Source organism: Ambystoma mexicanum, chromosome 2q, assembly GCF_040938575.1.
Source record: "Ambystoma mexicanum isolate Mex_15411 chromosome 2q, UKY_AmexF1_1, whole genome shotgun sequence".
NCBI lineage: Eukaryota > Metazoa > Chordata > Amphibia > Caudata > Ambystomatidae > Ambystoma > Ambystoma mexicanum.
Genome location: NC_090924.1, coordinates 540031038 through 540046513, shown reverse-complemented (window position 1 = coordinate 540046513; position 15476 = coordinate 540031038). Strand labels below are relative to the sequence as shown.

General features: G+C 44.4%; 1 protein-coding gene across 2 annotated transcripts in view; it reads left to right on the top strand.

The window, feature by feature from the left end:
* The window catches only part of DLEC1 (DLEC1 cilia and flagella associated protein), a 1790999-nt gene that overhangs the window by 970656 nt on the left and 804867 nt on the right, over positions 1–15476 (top strand). For both annotated transcript variants that reach the window (XM_069647686.1, XM_069647685.1), the window contains exon 20: positions 7275–7433. In XM_069647686.1, coding sequence (XP_069503787.1) covers positions 7275–7433 — 159 coding nt within the window. The remainder of the gene's footprint in view (positions 1–7274; positions 7434–15476) is intronic.

Genomic DNA, 15476 nt, shown 5'->3' with positions numbered 1-15476 from the left:
CCTATTTTTATTCATAGACCCAGAAAGAATGAAAGACTAGCAGTTACTAATATATTCACTGTGTCTCCCTTTTTCACCAGACACCTTTATCTTATTCTCCACTTGTTCATATATTCCCAGTACTAGTCAAGATAGCACTATGCGGCGCCGCCTTCTACCCCTTTGCAGAGCTAGGTTCCCGTCTCTTTATCTCTTTTCACCTTTTGATCCTAATGGCCATATGCAAAGAAAAAGTAAAGAAAATGTAGAATAGCTTTTAGTGGTCCCAAAAATGTCCCCTTTCAAATGACCTCGTTTTTTACCCTTCTCCTTTCCCCTACTCCCTTTATGATCACTCGCACTTAATACTCACGTGCCCGTCTTGAACTGAGAGTCTCCGAACTGGGTTCGACCAGGCGGCGCTTCCACACGCTCAACGGCCAGCCCCAGCTCTGGCGAGCGGTACTCAAAGGGGGTTTTTTGAAACGGGATCCCGTACCCTTTCTCTAGTGAGTGCGCACTTCTAAGCGTACCAGTTGCCGTAGGCGGGTAGCTTTCCGGAGCAGGCGTACCGTGCATCTCCCCTTTCGACCAGAGGTTTTCGTGTCAGAGGGGACGGAAGGGATATATTGGGAGATTTAATCACGTCGGAGTCACCACTGAAGGCGAGCGTCCCCAAATAGCACGACCCTCCCCGCAATGAGAGGCAATAATGGACACACCCAAAATGGGAATAAGGCTAGGACCAAGTGCGGGTGAGCTTAATGGAAGTTTTATCTAAGTCAAATAGGGCATGCAAAGAACTCTGGAAACTCTGAGAGCGCTCTGTCTGACAATCGCAAAGACAGGCGTTTATATTTACAAAAAGTGTCATAGGCACCTACACACTATAGGGGGCACATGTACATGGAGATTGGGTGGCGTCGACTAACTATATGTGCAGCTGTGATGCGTCACTTTGTGGTTGGTGGACACCGCCGGGTGCCAACGTGGGGTGGGCAGGTCAGCTGGGCTCATCCGGGAGGTGCTGTCAGGCCAGGCGTGGTCAGTCTCATTGATGAACGTCTTTCTTGGCTTTCTGCCCTAATGGCCATGCACACCCCATTCATTCAATGCTGCAATGTCAGTTGTCCTGTAAATCCTACAATAGGTTATTCTACAGGTTAATACAACACAGGAGGAATGCACATTAGGTGGAATACTTTGACGATACATCAATACATGGTTACTGTTCTCCTGTTGACTAGGTATCATGGGCCATGGGGTCGGGTCTCAGGGCACGGGGTGAGCTGTCCGAGCTTTAGGTCTCGTTAGAAGTAATGACAGATGCTTTTACACAATGTTGGTGCAATATTAGGTGTCTTATTTTGCAAGCGTCATTAATTCTGGGGTGAACTGGTGGGTCGTGGGACCTATGAGGGGGCACCTCTTGGCCTTTGGTTGTGGCCAGGTTTTACTGCTGGGCTGTAAATAATTCAGGTGGCTGGCCGTGGCTATGTGAGCTGCGGGGGGGGGGGTCATGAATGCTTGAAGCTGTTCCAGCCGAATTGGGGGAGGTGAGGCAGTGTAGCTTGGGCCTTTGCTTACTCTGGCAGGCTTCAATGGGAAGGGAGGGGAAGTGACCTTGGATATGCCCACGATGATACTCTTCTCGTATGCTGCAAATTATATTGAAAACAAAGGGATTCGTATAATGTATAATGCTTATTGATTTTCTAAAGGGTTACACGTCTACATTCTTTGCACCTTTACATAGTCATTTCAAATATGTTAACTATACCAACATTTCTGTTAATCACTACAGGGTGAGTATTTGCAAAAATAGCAGCTCTCGCATTATATAGTAAACACGATACGTGAGGTAGTATTAGGGTTGGTGGAGCACGTAGGAGCAACAGACCAATATGGTTGACAGCAGTATTACACGTTAAACTCGTACATTCACATTTGATGGCATTCCATGTGTCTCTTTAAACAATTTACATGAGCTCACAATACTGTTGCGCTTGTGTTCCTTTGCACTCTAGCAGCATCAGGGTAATCATGGCATAAGGACTTGGTATCACTCTCTTTACATTACCCCTAGAGAAGCACATAGTAGGAGGCCAGGGGCACTGAGTGTTTGCACATAACTGAGGGGGTGTGAGTATCGTGACCATTTTGTCACGCAATAGCACATTCTTCTATTCTTACAGTGTTTGTAGATTTTTGACAGGGTGGTCGTGCAGAAGGAATATCTATCATTGTAATGCAATATATATATATATATATATATATATATATATATATATATATATATATATATATACAGTTTCTTGGTATAGGATTGAGGCTTTTGTTTCATGGAGGACGATTTACAGTTATTTTCCAAGCCAGCCCCGCTGCCCGGGTCACGCTGAGGATAATGATGCACTACGGAAGGTGAATGATACAGTGTTTGCTCTAACACTAGCTCATGTCCGATTGTTCGTGGGAACGGGCTTTCAGCGGATCTGCCAGGGAGTGGAGGCAACAGGGGTAGGCGAGGACTCTCTGACTGTGGGGGCTGTGCTGCAGCGCACGAGGAATCATGTCTTAAGATGGCGTTCTGGTTTTAAAAATGGTTTCCAAGACCTAGCCTAATACAGTACGTTTGGTCAATGTGTCGGCCAGTGGTCCACCCACCACCTGGGCCCTGGTGGCAGGGGGTCCCCTGACCAGTCATGGACGTCACAAGGAGGGGACTGTAGGGGAGGGGGGGTCTCTCGGACCTGTCCTCCCATACAGTCTTATCAGGGGGCACGGGTTAGGCTACCTGTATCATTCTATTCTGTTAGATGTAGTGAGTGATAGTTTTACAGTATGTTAGTACAGGGGTGATTAACTGTTTCTATGGCCCATTAAACTTAGGGTGAACTGAAATACCATTGGGTCGGAGGGGGCACATAGCTAATACCTCAAAAGGCGGTGGGAGTTGGGACCGTGTGGGTCGTAATTCTTCTTGGCCTGGCCAGGCCGGCACATAGTGATTTTATGGTGACATCTGGCGTCGGAGGCATGGGGGAAGGTAAACACTTGGTGCGGGTCCAGCAGGAATGCGGGGAGGTATAGCTGTACTGTTCCAACAACAGAATACCGGGGACCTTCAAGCTCCGGCGAGCCTTGAAGGGAGGAGGGGGGGTTAGATGTGCAGGTCTCGAGAAGGAGGGGATGATGGCCTTGTAACTTTTCGTGGGTTACTGTTCACGGAACAGCATGAATGCTATTACAGGGCCGTGTGGCTGGGGGCTTGGGGGCATTATGTAAAGGGCACATTTCTATAATTCGCATATACTCGTGTTTACTGAATCAATAAAATGAAAGTTTTTCTTTAGCATCACATCATATAACATTCATTACTGTGTTGCTTTGATCCCACGGGGGAAAAATGTACACAAAACGTGAGGTAGAACCTGGTTGGTGGATGCATGGATCTCAGTGACACATCACAACATTAAACATATGATTAGGATTTGTGACTCAAGGATCGGGGAAACAACGAGTTCATCTATCATTTCAATCACAGCGGATGCGGCTCAGTGCTTTTAATAACTCACAAATATCACAACACTCTCATACTATACACAAGCATTTTATATATTGCTCTTTTAATCGTTTTACACTAGCAGCAAACATTGGTCAGTAAAAAGGAGGATTCGAGTGTCTATACGTTTGACACCATTACACAAAAATGTTCTGGGGTAGGCAGGGGTCGTACCATATTAACACAAGCAACTGGCACTATGGGTTTTGAGCCTTTTAGCAAAAGGCTTAGCAGCATTGGATAAGACTGGGAGACCCAGGGGTTTAACATTCATGTTTAACACTTCAGCTGGGGAACAGGGTTGGGGGGGTCATGAGCACTATATATCATGGATGTGGGGGGTCTGCGCAGGGTCGAGGTATACTTGATAGGGACGACTTTGTTCTTTCCTAGATCCCAACTAAAAGTCAGGTCACCGCCAGTACAATGATGTACTGCGGAAGGTAAATGATACAGTGTTTGTTCTGTTACTTGTTTGCATCTAGTTGCTCGTGAGAACGGGCTTTCAACGGATCTACCATGGGGAGGAGGCTGGGGGAAGTGCAGGGCTCGCTGTGCGCGGACAAGTGGGGGGTGAACTGCAGCTTCTGCAGGCAGCCTGTTCCACAGAGGCCTGGGTTCAGTATGCTCAAAAATGGAGTCTAAGTGTATTACAAAATGGAGTCTATGTTATGCTACAAGGTGAGCCGTGCAGCCCCACGTGTCGATCCGCAGCCATCCTGCTTCCCGGGCCCAGGTGCATGGGGGGCTGCTGACGAGTCATGAGCCTCACGTAGGAGAGTAATGTGGGGAAGAGGGGTCCTAAAGACCTGTCCTCCCATACACTTTCAAAATAGTAGTATGCTATTGTTGTCGACACATAATCATGTTCGTGTTTCTGGTTCGGGATAATGTCAGTTTTCACCGAGATCTAGATGTTAACAGATGAAGGGTCCGAACTGTCATCAGGACGTGGTTAAATGTTGACCAAACAATGTGAATGCGTAAGGAAACAGATGACAAATTGCAGAGTGTGTGTCAGAGAATGGTGACCGCACAGTAATTAGCTGAAGGTTCACACACTATGATTCATCATAAGACATTTAGGTAACCTCTTGGTACCCCCTCCTGTAGATATCCCTACGGATCCCCTGCCAGTACTATGAACAGGTGGTATATAATAACCTCAAGTTCACCGTCGATATTATAAAGGTAGGCCTTTTGTACGCAGTTCCCTCACACAGCTAAATACTGTGCCATCACCATTCTCTGACACACACTCTGCAATTTGTCATCTGTTTCCTTAGGCATTCACATTGTTTGGTCAACATTTAACCACGTCCTGATGACAGTTCAGACCCTTTATCTGTTAACATCTAGATCTCGGTGAAGGCTGACATTATCCCGAACCAGAAACACGAACAGGATTATGTGTCGACAACAATAGCATATTACTATTTTGAAAGTAGTATATGAAGTTGCACAAAATATTTATGCTACTAACCCTCACTTGAATGTGGAGTGTAAACATTTGATTTTCTTTGTCGCCCGCTTGGGCCTATATGTGAGTTTTTTAAGGATCAATTTTATGTTTAAGAACCTACAGATTTTAGATTTGTGTCTAAACCCATGAATAAATTGAAGTATATTTTTTCCTCAAAATTCTCTAGCCCTTTCTGTGACCACCAACAGCTAGCATTTGTTACACCTAGCTGACTGCCCTTCAGGCCTACCCTGTTTTGCACTTTTGAACAGGGGTAGCTGTTGACTCTTCCAGGATGGAGTAAGGCCTGACTTGCCCTTTGCTATGGTGGGATTTCCCTACATAAAGAAACTAAGGATAATCTGTGTCATTAAGTTCAACTTAGAAGTCTGTCTGTGTCCAAAACCTACACTTGCCCTCACAACTGAAGATATACAATGTGTAGGGATGTCAGCAACCAAAGAAACAGTGTTCAAAATAATGTTCTGAGCTTCTTACAGTTCCTTGCTTGCATTTCAGCTTTCCCTTCCCCAAGTTCAACACAGTTTCACAAAAAGGCCTTGGGGTTCCCTTACCCAAGTTCAGCACAGTTCAAAAAGTCTTGGGGTTGCCTTCCCCAAGAAGGCAGCTCCTCTAGTTTCAAATGTAGTCATTTCACCCTTCTCAGTTTTCAATGATGATTCCAAATCCATTTTGTAACCTGTAGAATTCTCATATGCTATTTGTCGTTCGCTTGCTTTGTGAGATGAACGCTTCACAATGGACAGTAACACTTTGTTTCACCATACGTGTCTCTTTAAAAAATGCCTACTGCAGCGTTACTTTTTACACAGTTCAACGTTTGTTCGTATAGTGGTCTGGGTTTTCGGAATTCAGAGAAACTCACCAGCCTCTTTGAAGTCTTTGACTTGTGTGACAAATGTTTGTTGGAACTGCTTCTGCTTCAGGTTCCACACAAGGGCTTCAGGCTGCCCCTTAAACCCTCTGAACTTTGAGTCGGAGAAAACAAGCAGTTTCTTTCAGTTTTCAGTACTTCAGTGTCTTCCACTGCGTCACCTCTGCAGTAAGAGAGATGAGCTCCTTTTGCCACTCGCAGGACAAGCTTCAGTCTCGGTGCGCTCTGTTCCCAACGGCCCAATCGGTCTGCTACAACCCACACTGCTAGTGTGCCTCCTTCATTTCAGGTTGCTCACACCTGCTGCTGCTTCACATACTCCTGCGGCTGCTATATGTCTTCCTGCTTTCTCTAACCCTCTGCCTTTGGGAGGGCCTTTATAGTGCTTGATTACACTCAAGTGTTTTCTATTGTTCTTAGGCAGACATCTTAGTTCATCTGCTTCACTCTTCCTCATTACAGTACTGCCTGAATTCTGGAACTTCAAGTCCCAATGGGGAAAATAAGTGTTTTTTTCAATTTGGGTTGTGCAAAATCCCATGAAGGCTTGGGGAATGGAAGATTCTTCATGGAAGGGAAAAACAGGGATATCGCTTTCTTTCTCCAATTCACTTCCCACCAAGTAGTCCTCCCTCGCAGATACGCCCCCAGGGTCAGGACCGGCAGCTCCGGCCTTTCCCTGGTCACTTGAGAGGGGTAGATCTTGGGGAAAGAAGTGAGGATGCCCTCAGATTCCTCACACTGAGTAGGAACATAACAGATGGAGTAGGGCATTTGCCTGTGACCGTTTATGCCGACTGTTTTAGTGCAGCATCTTGGCCACAGTTGCCCTTTCGGTATACCATGTATACCTTAAATACACTGTTATCCTAAACCCCGCCTTTATTAATGTTCGGGATGACAATATATTTAAGGACACACATGGCGCTGAGAAGTCCCGGCGGCCTACGGTGTGCCAAAAAGGATAACTTTGGCTTAAGTACCACGCCTAAATTAGCCGGTGCCCAAATTCTCACCCCGAAAGAGGGTGCATCGCATAAAAGATACGTCCTAGTGTTTTCTCACTTTGCCCAAACAGGACAGAATGTGTGATGAAAACTTGTGTGCCCATGACTGGAAAAGAATACAAGTGTAGATATTTGCTATCTCATAGGAATTGGTGTCTTCAAGAAAACTCTATGCTCCACTATTGACTACATACTGTCGGTCCTCCATTAGAAGAGATACAAATCTATATTTAAAAAATAAATTGTAATCCCCACCTCATGGTTTCTATGCATTTAACTCATGCTGGTATGTACAGATTAGTATGTGATAAGTTTAAGATTAAACTTTCTGCCTGTGAAGTCAATAAAACTTTTTTTTTATTGTTTCAGGGTCCAGTGGTTTCTATCAATGCTCCTTCATTGGATTTAGGCCTAATTAAATTGGGCGACAAAACATTAAGTACTTTCCAGATTGAGAACATGAGCCAGCTGCCAGCCAAGTGGAGAATGCAGGAGAGCTCATCTTGCTTGGCAGAAAGGAACGAGGACGTAAGTTAAGACAGCAGTTTCAATTCAGTAAATGGATGATGAGGAAGGAAGCTTCAGTTTACTTTTGGCCTGGCCCTTTTCCTATACGTTGTATGTATTTGTTGTGAGTACAACCTTGCACTTGGAATCACTATTCTTAGGAAGCCTGTCATTCTGTGGCTCAGCATGAAGAAAGGGTAATTAATAGGTGGTACATGGAGTGAAAGCTTTGATAGTTATATCAAACATTCACTTGCGAGCATTAATCAGGGGACACCTTGGCCCATGGAAGACTCAACAATCAATTATAAAAAGCAACTCTAAATCTCAAGAAGTGGCTATTGTGCTTTACTCCATGGGAAAGAGTGCCTTTAATATCAGTCACAACATATTTTCAGATGTATGGAAGTGACCTCCAACCAATTGTATTCAACCGTAGGATTACATCACCTTTGTACCTAGCTAGATGGACTGGCAGCCTGTCCAAATCGCCAAACAGTCAATCACAATGTATTATAAAGCTTAGTTAATTCCATGAAAATATTTGTAATACCTATGCTTTTAGTTTATCGTATCCTCTGGGGACCAGAAAAAAGGCTGCCTTATGAAGACCTTTAGGACCCAATAAGGCCCCGTACGTGTCCTGTCTTTCATTCAAACACTGACCTCTTCCATGATTGTTTTCAAAATTCTGCTGATCAGGTCTCAGGATTGCAATACCTGCCCAAATGGGTGTCCTGTCTCAGATGACACTGTGCCTCCTCTAGACACAATAGAGAGGTATGCAGAGTGATCCTGAGGCGAGCTACGTAATAGTAGGAAAAACCACTCAGCAGAAATAACCTCCACCCACAGAAGTCATTTCAATCGCGTCAATGCAGCAATCGAGCACAATCCATGCAAGGGATATCACAATACAACAACCACAGAGACAAAAAGGAAGAGCTTTGATGTGATGTCCTTTCTAACATGCACTAGAATCCACCAGTTTAGCACCTGACCGGAAGAAAGTGCAAACCAAGCACAAGGTCTTGGGATCCTTGCAGCCATTGGGCAAATGAAAGAACACATAAAAGGTAGCAGATATCTTGTTGTGGCGAAAGACTATATCATTGTGTATGCTTCCTACCGTAAAGACCCATGTGGCATATCTGAAACCTCAGAGCCTTTGCCTTCAAGCCCACCAAACACTACTGCTAAGCTGAGACGGATGTAGGACTACAATAACCCCCCCACAACCCTTGGGCATCTCCGGCCAACACTCCCTCTTCCTTTCACCAAAAGCTCTTGTTGTTTTAGAAAACTGTTAATGAAAATGCTTCACCAACAAAAGCAAACAAACATAAGCAGCAGGTTTCCAAGACCTATCTCTAGCAGTGTAACCTTTCGGACCAACTAAATGCTGCAACATTTACTAGAAAATATGTGAATCTCAGATCTCGGACACCTCGCATTCCTCATTACCAGCCACAATAAATAACAAAGATCTTCATCCTCAACCAAAAAAACTTGCCTTAAAAGACGTCTTGAGAGAGATGGAAAAAGTGGCTCTATCTTCCAAATCTTTGGAAGCTGCCATTTGATATCTAGAGCAGTAATGATCAAGTCTTCTGATATGGACAGTAAAACTGTAGTTAAAGTTTCACCAGCCATGACTGTGCAGGTGAGTCTCTCTGAGATCAATCAGCTGACACCATCATGGCTCTCTTTGATATTTTGAGAATAAGCACTACCATGTAAGTAACTCTATACAATTTATTTAAAAAAATCTGCAGAGGCACAAACTAACTTATGCAGGGAAATCACTTCAGGAGGAACCAGTTGTTGTAAGTTATACAAGCAGAAGAAAGGTGTCACTTGAGAAACAGAATGCAAGGATCGGTTATTAGAAAACTGCGCTTTGGGCATCAGTTCGGCAGCATGGTTTTCTCAAAACACTGTGAATACAGTACAGTGTCTATTTCCTCTCTCTGTCTATTCATGTGTATGCCTTGGCTAAAAGAAAGGGCCCATTTAAGCCCCAAAACAGTACAGACCTCTGGCCAAAACATTTCAATATGTTTCAAACTTCTGCTGTAAATTCTTATGTGGTAACACATGCAGCCGAAATATGTCTATCAGAAACCTTCAAGTCAAGTCCATTACAAAGGTGTTACATTTGCCATTTTGGAAAAAGTGTCCATGGTGACCATTATCACAGTATGGCTACCTGGTGGAGGCACATTTACATTACAGTTGGTGGAAGTAGTATGCCAAGGCTAAAGTTACTATCATGATTCATTTGTAGCACTTCTTTCAGCGATCCGCTCTTAGCACAGAAAAGGGGCGGATCCTGTCGGGGTCGAAGGAACTTGTTCTCCTTACTTCAGTGAAACAAGCTCTTAATGTGCTAAACTCACCAATTGCACATTTTCTCCCTTCCGTACTAGGAGTCTGGACACTGGAATGGAAACATTAGGCACCAGATAGCTTTTGTGGAATTCCGCTCCACCTCGGGTAGACGTATTCCTCTTCCAGTGCCACCACTGAGAAGAAATTCGAAAGCCACCAAAAAAGCCGTCTTTACCTGAGCACAATTAGTTGGACTGGCAGTGGAGTTGAATCAAGTTCTGTCATTGGGTCAAAAAATTGTCACTGTGTCTTCTGACCTCTTAATGTGGCTGAATGTTTAACTCTGTGGCCCCTCTTCCTCCTTTAATCTTCCAAAGCCACCTTGCCACGCCCGATATTAGCATTGAAATCACCACTCATCATTATGACACAAACATCTTGAGCCATGAAGGCTGACCCCAAAGACCTAATACCCCCTCCAACTCCCCCCAACCCCTACCAATATTTTTCCGGGTCTCATGAATCCCCTATGTTGAAACTAGAGGTTTTTCAAATGTTAACAGTATATGTCCATTACCCCCAAATATAGAAACCCACTGTTAATTATTGTTTTTAGGACAATTGTTCAGATTTCAATACCCACCAGGTTTAAAACTGAGATTTCCCTTCCCCTGCTGTGTATTTGCAGACAGGCTTGCATGAGGATTCTATTGAAAATATTGTAAAGCCTGGTTTAACTAGCAGGTCAACCACCCATGTCTACTGGGGCATACAGAACTCGTATGAGCCCAGAAAGGCATGACAATCAATATCCTCCACTTGCTATGTGCCCCTTTCCATTTTCGCGTCAGGATATTTAGAACTTTGGTATCCCCTAGTCAGATCATGCCTGGTTTAGTTGGCTCATGGCTTAGCTTGCTTTGCACACAAGGCCTTCTGGGGTCTGGGACCAAAATATCTCCAGCTTTCTCTTGGGAAGTATCTTCCTACACAAGCTCTTCGCTCCTTGAACTCCTTGAGGGTCAGTCGCTTTTCCAAGCAACGAGTTGCGGGCAGATATCTCTCTTCAGCTGGCGCCCCACTCTGGAACAGCCTCCCTGCCTCTCTGAAACTTGAGCAGAACCATCTCCGGTTCCGGAAGCATCTCAAGACTTTCCTCTTTGCTTCTGTCTTCTCTCTTCCTCTTCTATGCTGATCTCCTGTCTGATACTGCACTGGTTACCTGGCCACCCTCTGAATCTCGGGCCCAGGTCCCTGCCCTCCCAGTTGCGCTCCTGCACTGCCCCTCCTTGCAACTCTGCACTTGGGGCTGTATATGCAACCCTATAGTCCTGCTACTTGCATTTATCTAACACTTGTCTGCGCTTAACCCCTGCACTGCTGCCTGCTGGCTGCACTTCTTGTTTTTCAATGTTTTGATTGTATGTCCTGCACTTGCTCCACCTCCCCTTCCTCTGGCACTTGTCCCCTTCCCTCTCCCCTGCACATGCGCTATCTCAATGTCACTTGGCCTAGTAAGATCGTTGTCGTGTTCGTCCCTTGTTCCCTTCCCCTGCCTTGTCGTGCCTTGAAACACTTATGTATAGGCACGTAATAAATGTCATATCATGCACCTTCAGAACTAGTCAACTGATACTTAACACTTGTGAAAGAGAGTGTTAATCTAACCTTAACCTCCTAGAGCCTCCAAGGCTTACGTGATGACTTGATAACTGGCTTGCTTGTGACATTTAGAACCCGCTGCAGCAATTGCATATTGGATCCCTTCTCTCTAAGGCCTATGCGCAAGAAAAAGCAATAACTGCTCTAACCCCTCTAACTGAGAGTTCTTTTTGGCAGTCGAAATGACAAAATTTGCAAACTGCTCATCCGCCATGAAGGGAGTCCATAGTACAATCGCTAGTGTGCCTTTTTGACAACTCCCAACCAAGTTGCACTGTTCGACAGAAATACAAAATTGTGAGGTTGGTTGACGCCACTTGTAAAATGACTATAAGTAGGTTTATATCGCTGAGTGGGTCCACAAAGAGGTCAAACGCAGTTTAGGTAAAAAAGGGTTCACTCAAAATATAAAGATCCTCTCCTCAAGGGTTCCCTTATAATGGTCCCAAGATTTTGTTGTACCTCCCTATGACTCCGAGCCTCTAAGCATCTCCCTGTGTTATTCTTCCAGTTTGTATGTTGTTTATGGTGGGATACAACCACCTCCATTTCTTCTTGTAGGCCCTGTAGATGTCAGTGTATCACCCCCATAAACTGTAGTTACAAATGAAGCTTAAGAGGGCCTCATCATCTGCTTCTAACTAAGGTTCTGATTTCTTCTATCTTTACACCCGCCCTATGCCTCCTCTGGTCCTCCTTGATGCCATACCACGTTCTTGTTCTTCCTCCCCCCATGAGGTTCATGCCTCCTGATCAAGATCTCAGATCTAGCCCCTTCGCTAGGCTAAGCATCACCACTCATTCCTTCCTGTTCTTGCTAGATACTGCCTTGTGATCCTCATGCCCTTCTTCCTGACTGCCAACCACTTACTGATGGCATTCACCTACCACTGCCTCCCTACTTCCACCTCTAGCTGACTTCCACATACCACCTCCTGATGACTTTCGCTCTCATCCTGATGACTCATCTCCCCATCTTTGTCCCAGCTTCCTCTCTTTTCCCCCTTATCTCTCCAGGCTCCCAGCATAGTCTTCTGCAAAAATCCCAAACTCTCTCCAAGCTTCTACCAGAACCATCTTCTCTAAACACCCATGCTTCCTCTTCTGAGTATCCCTTTTATACACATCCCCATGGTCTGGTCTGGGTCCAAGGGCCTGCACATTCATTATTACTGCTGGTATGTGATTGGTTACTGGTATTTTGCCTCCCCTCTCTGGTGTACCATATGTCCGCACAGAGGCTGTATCATGGCTTTAAAAAGCCAGTTCACCATCTTGAATTACTTGCTTATGCCAGCCAACGCATGTTGCCAGCATTGCTGACCGCAGCAGAGCTGCAACATTGCTGTGAGACCTGCAGTGTGTGCTGCAAGTGTTTCTGAGGTGTGACAATACTTTGAAGTCCTGGGTCACTTTATTTCCTTGTGGTGTGCTTGCGGAGGGTGTATTTTTCATGACAAAGCGGGGTCGCAGGTCCGTTCATAGTGGGCATGTAGTATCTTTGGCCAATATGCAATGTCTCCTGTCCACTGATGGGGACTAAGTGAGGTTGACCAAGGGATTCTTAGCATACCTCCCTTGGAGCAATCATCCACTATCTCAGGGAGGTTCACGGTCCTCCTGGGTCAATCCACTGATTGTACCCAGAGTAGGGCAGGGGGCTTTGCCACACTACCCAAAGATGATCCTATATCAAGCAAATACTGTTCTCTACACAAATTCTGAGAAGAATTACATTTGATCATAGAAGGATTCATAGTGGTATCGGATAGCTAGCCATTCTTTTTGTGATTAGCTTCCTCGCAAGTACTGGTCTCAGCTCTTCCTTTGTGTGCAGGATGGAAATAATACAGAATGCAAAATCACCTCAGCCTTTCCAAAATAATACTCTTGCTCCCTTTCAATGGCCTCATTGATCACAATTCTAGGATTGCGTGTGGTGAATCGTCCCACCTGCGCCAACCCACTGATAATACTAGATATATTGGCTAAGATGTGCTCTATATCCACAATCGTACAGCTGCAACACGTGCCTTGTGGTGTTGTTACCTTTACCTGGTAACTATTTTAAGAACAATAACTAAATCTCTGCAATGGCATCCTTGCACAAATAACCACTCTTTTAATTAAATATGTAAATATACTGTGAGCAAATTTCACTGCTATGGAAGGTTTATGAGATTCATTTTAAGATCGTTTTTCTTTTTATTCTAATATTTGTCAAGGCTAGGTTTGACATCTGTTGTTGGCGTATTGTAAAGCCAACACTTTTACACTTACCTGTGTTTCACCTGCTCTCAGGCTTTATCAAGGCCATTATATACAATTGCTTGTGTCGGATCCAATAATCGAATACTTAGTTCATAGCAGTTCAATTATCTGTCCAATTATTTTATCAGTCCAATTGAATACCATACGTTGACGAAATGTTTTGCATAGAACAAAGCTTATTCTGGTGCGTCCAGCTCTAACTGTTCAGCACTACTGTTGTACAACAAAACGTTTGGAAAACAAGGTTTTTCGAAGATCTTAACTTAATCTTGGTAATAGGTGCTTGAGGAAAAACTGGGAATGTTGTTCCTGCAGTTTAGGTCCTCTTAGGATTTTTATATCAGAGGGTTAAGGTCACTGGTGGTTATTGTGGAGTTAGGCAGCCTTTCTTTCAAAATAAGTCACGTGCATATGGTTTATATTTCTCCTTTGTGTGTTCTAAGCGTGTATGTGTCTGTGCATATTTTCAGCACATGCGCCATGCTTTCTTGCATTATAAATGATAATGTATGTGCGTTTTGGGGTTTGAATCTGTGTAGTCATGATGCGCCTAGTCCTTCTGCACGTATTGTCCATACGTCCTTGTGCGTTTTCTTCAGGAGTGTTGTTATCCTTGTTTTTTGTGCTTGTATTCATATGTATGTGTATAGATGTTTAATCTGAACACGTTAGTGGTGATGGTGGGGTTTTGTTGGCACATGCATTAAATGCAAACGTTGGTATTTGTTGGTACAGCGCAGGTCCAAATTATAGAACTTTTACTTCAAATGTTGAATATCTCGAGTTTGGCTGGTCTGATTTCTGAAATGTTTGTGCCCTGCACCAATCACAGGCAAGGGCTAGTAATGGGCAGACAATTTCAAAACGTGTGTCTCGCGAGGGTCTGTTTTTTTGGGTCTATGGAAAGCCTAATGCAAATTTCACCCATTTTCCATCATTGTTATTGTATCTGAAAAAGTTCATGAAACCGCAACGTATTTGGAAAGAGAGTTCAGTTGTGCCCAGATCAGTATCTTCAAAATGTGGTGAACTTTCATGGATGGGGTGCAGTGTCATACAAGGTTAACTATATCGTCACTAGGAAGACACCATAATGACAATAAAAGACCTAGAATATTTTGGAACATCTCCTCGGTCCATGCAATTTTGTTGTCAGTCTTTTGTGCTGCCTTGAGGCCCTGTAAGTGTGGCCTTGTGTATGCTGCGTAGTCAGGAATCCATTCCCTGCAGTAATTGCACAACCCTAGGAACGTCTGCATTTCTTTACCTGTCATGAGCTGGGGGAGATGGGAGTGGCACGCACAGAGGCAGCACAGTCAGGTATTATTCGTTTGCCACGTGCGATATCAACTGACCTAGGTATAAAACCTCCTGTAGACAGTATTGCAGTTTTGCCTTGTCAACCATGTACCCCTTATGAGTCAGAAGCTGTAAGAATGTGATCGAGTCTAGTCTGCACTGTTGCTCAGTGTCGCTGCATACAAGCAGATTGTCAACGTACTGGATGATCGTGCTGGACACTTGAATGTTGCCTAAATCTGCACATAGTATTCTGTTGAAAATACTGGGGCTCTCACAATTCCCCTCAGGTAATCTTGTTTGTTCGAACCTCATTTCCCCATGAATAAAGGCAGTGAGCTACTGTGAGTCTGGGTGAAATGGGATGGAAAAGGTGTTATTGAGGTCAACTACTGAAAAAAGTCGCCTCCTTGGGGATGCTGCTCAAAATCGTATCCAGGTTAGGAACCACAGGAAACTCTTGTGGCACAACATCATTTAGAGGCGCAAATCCTGAATCAT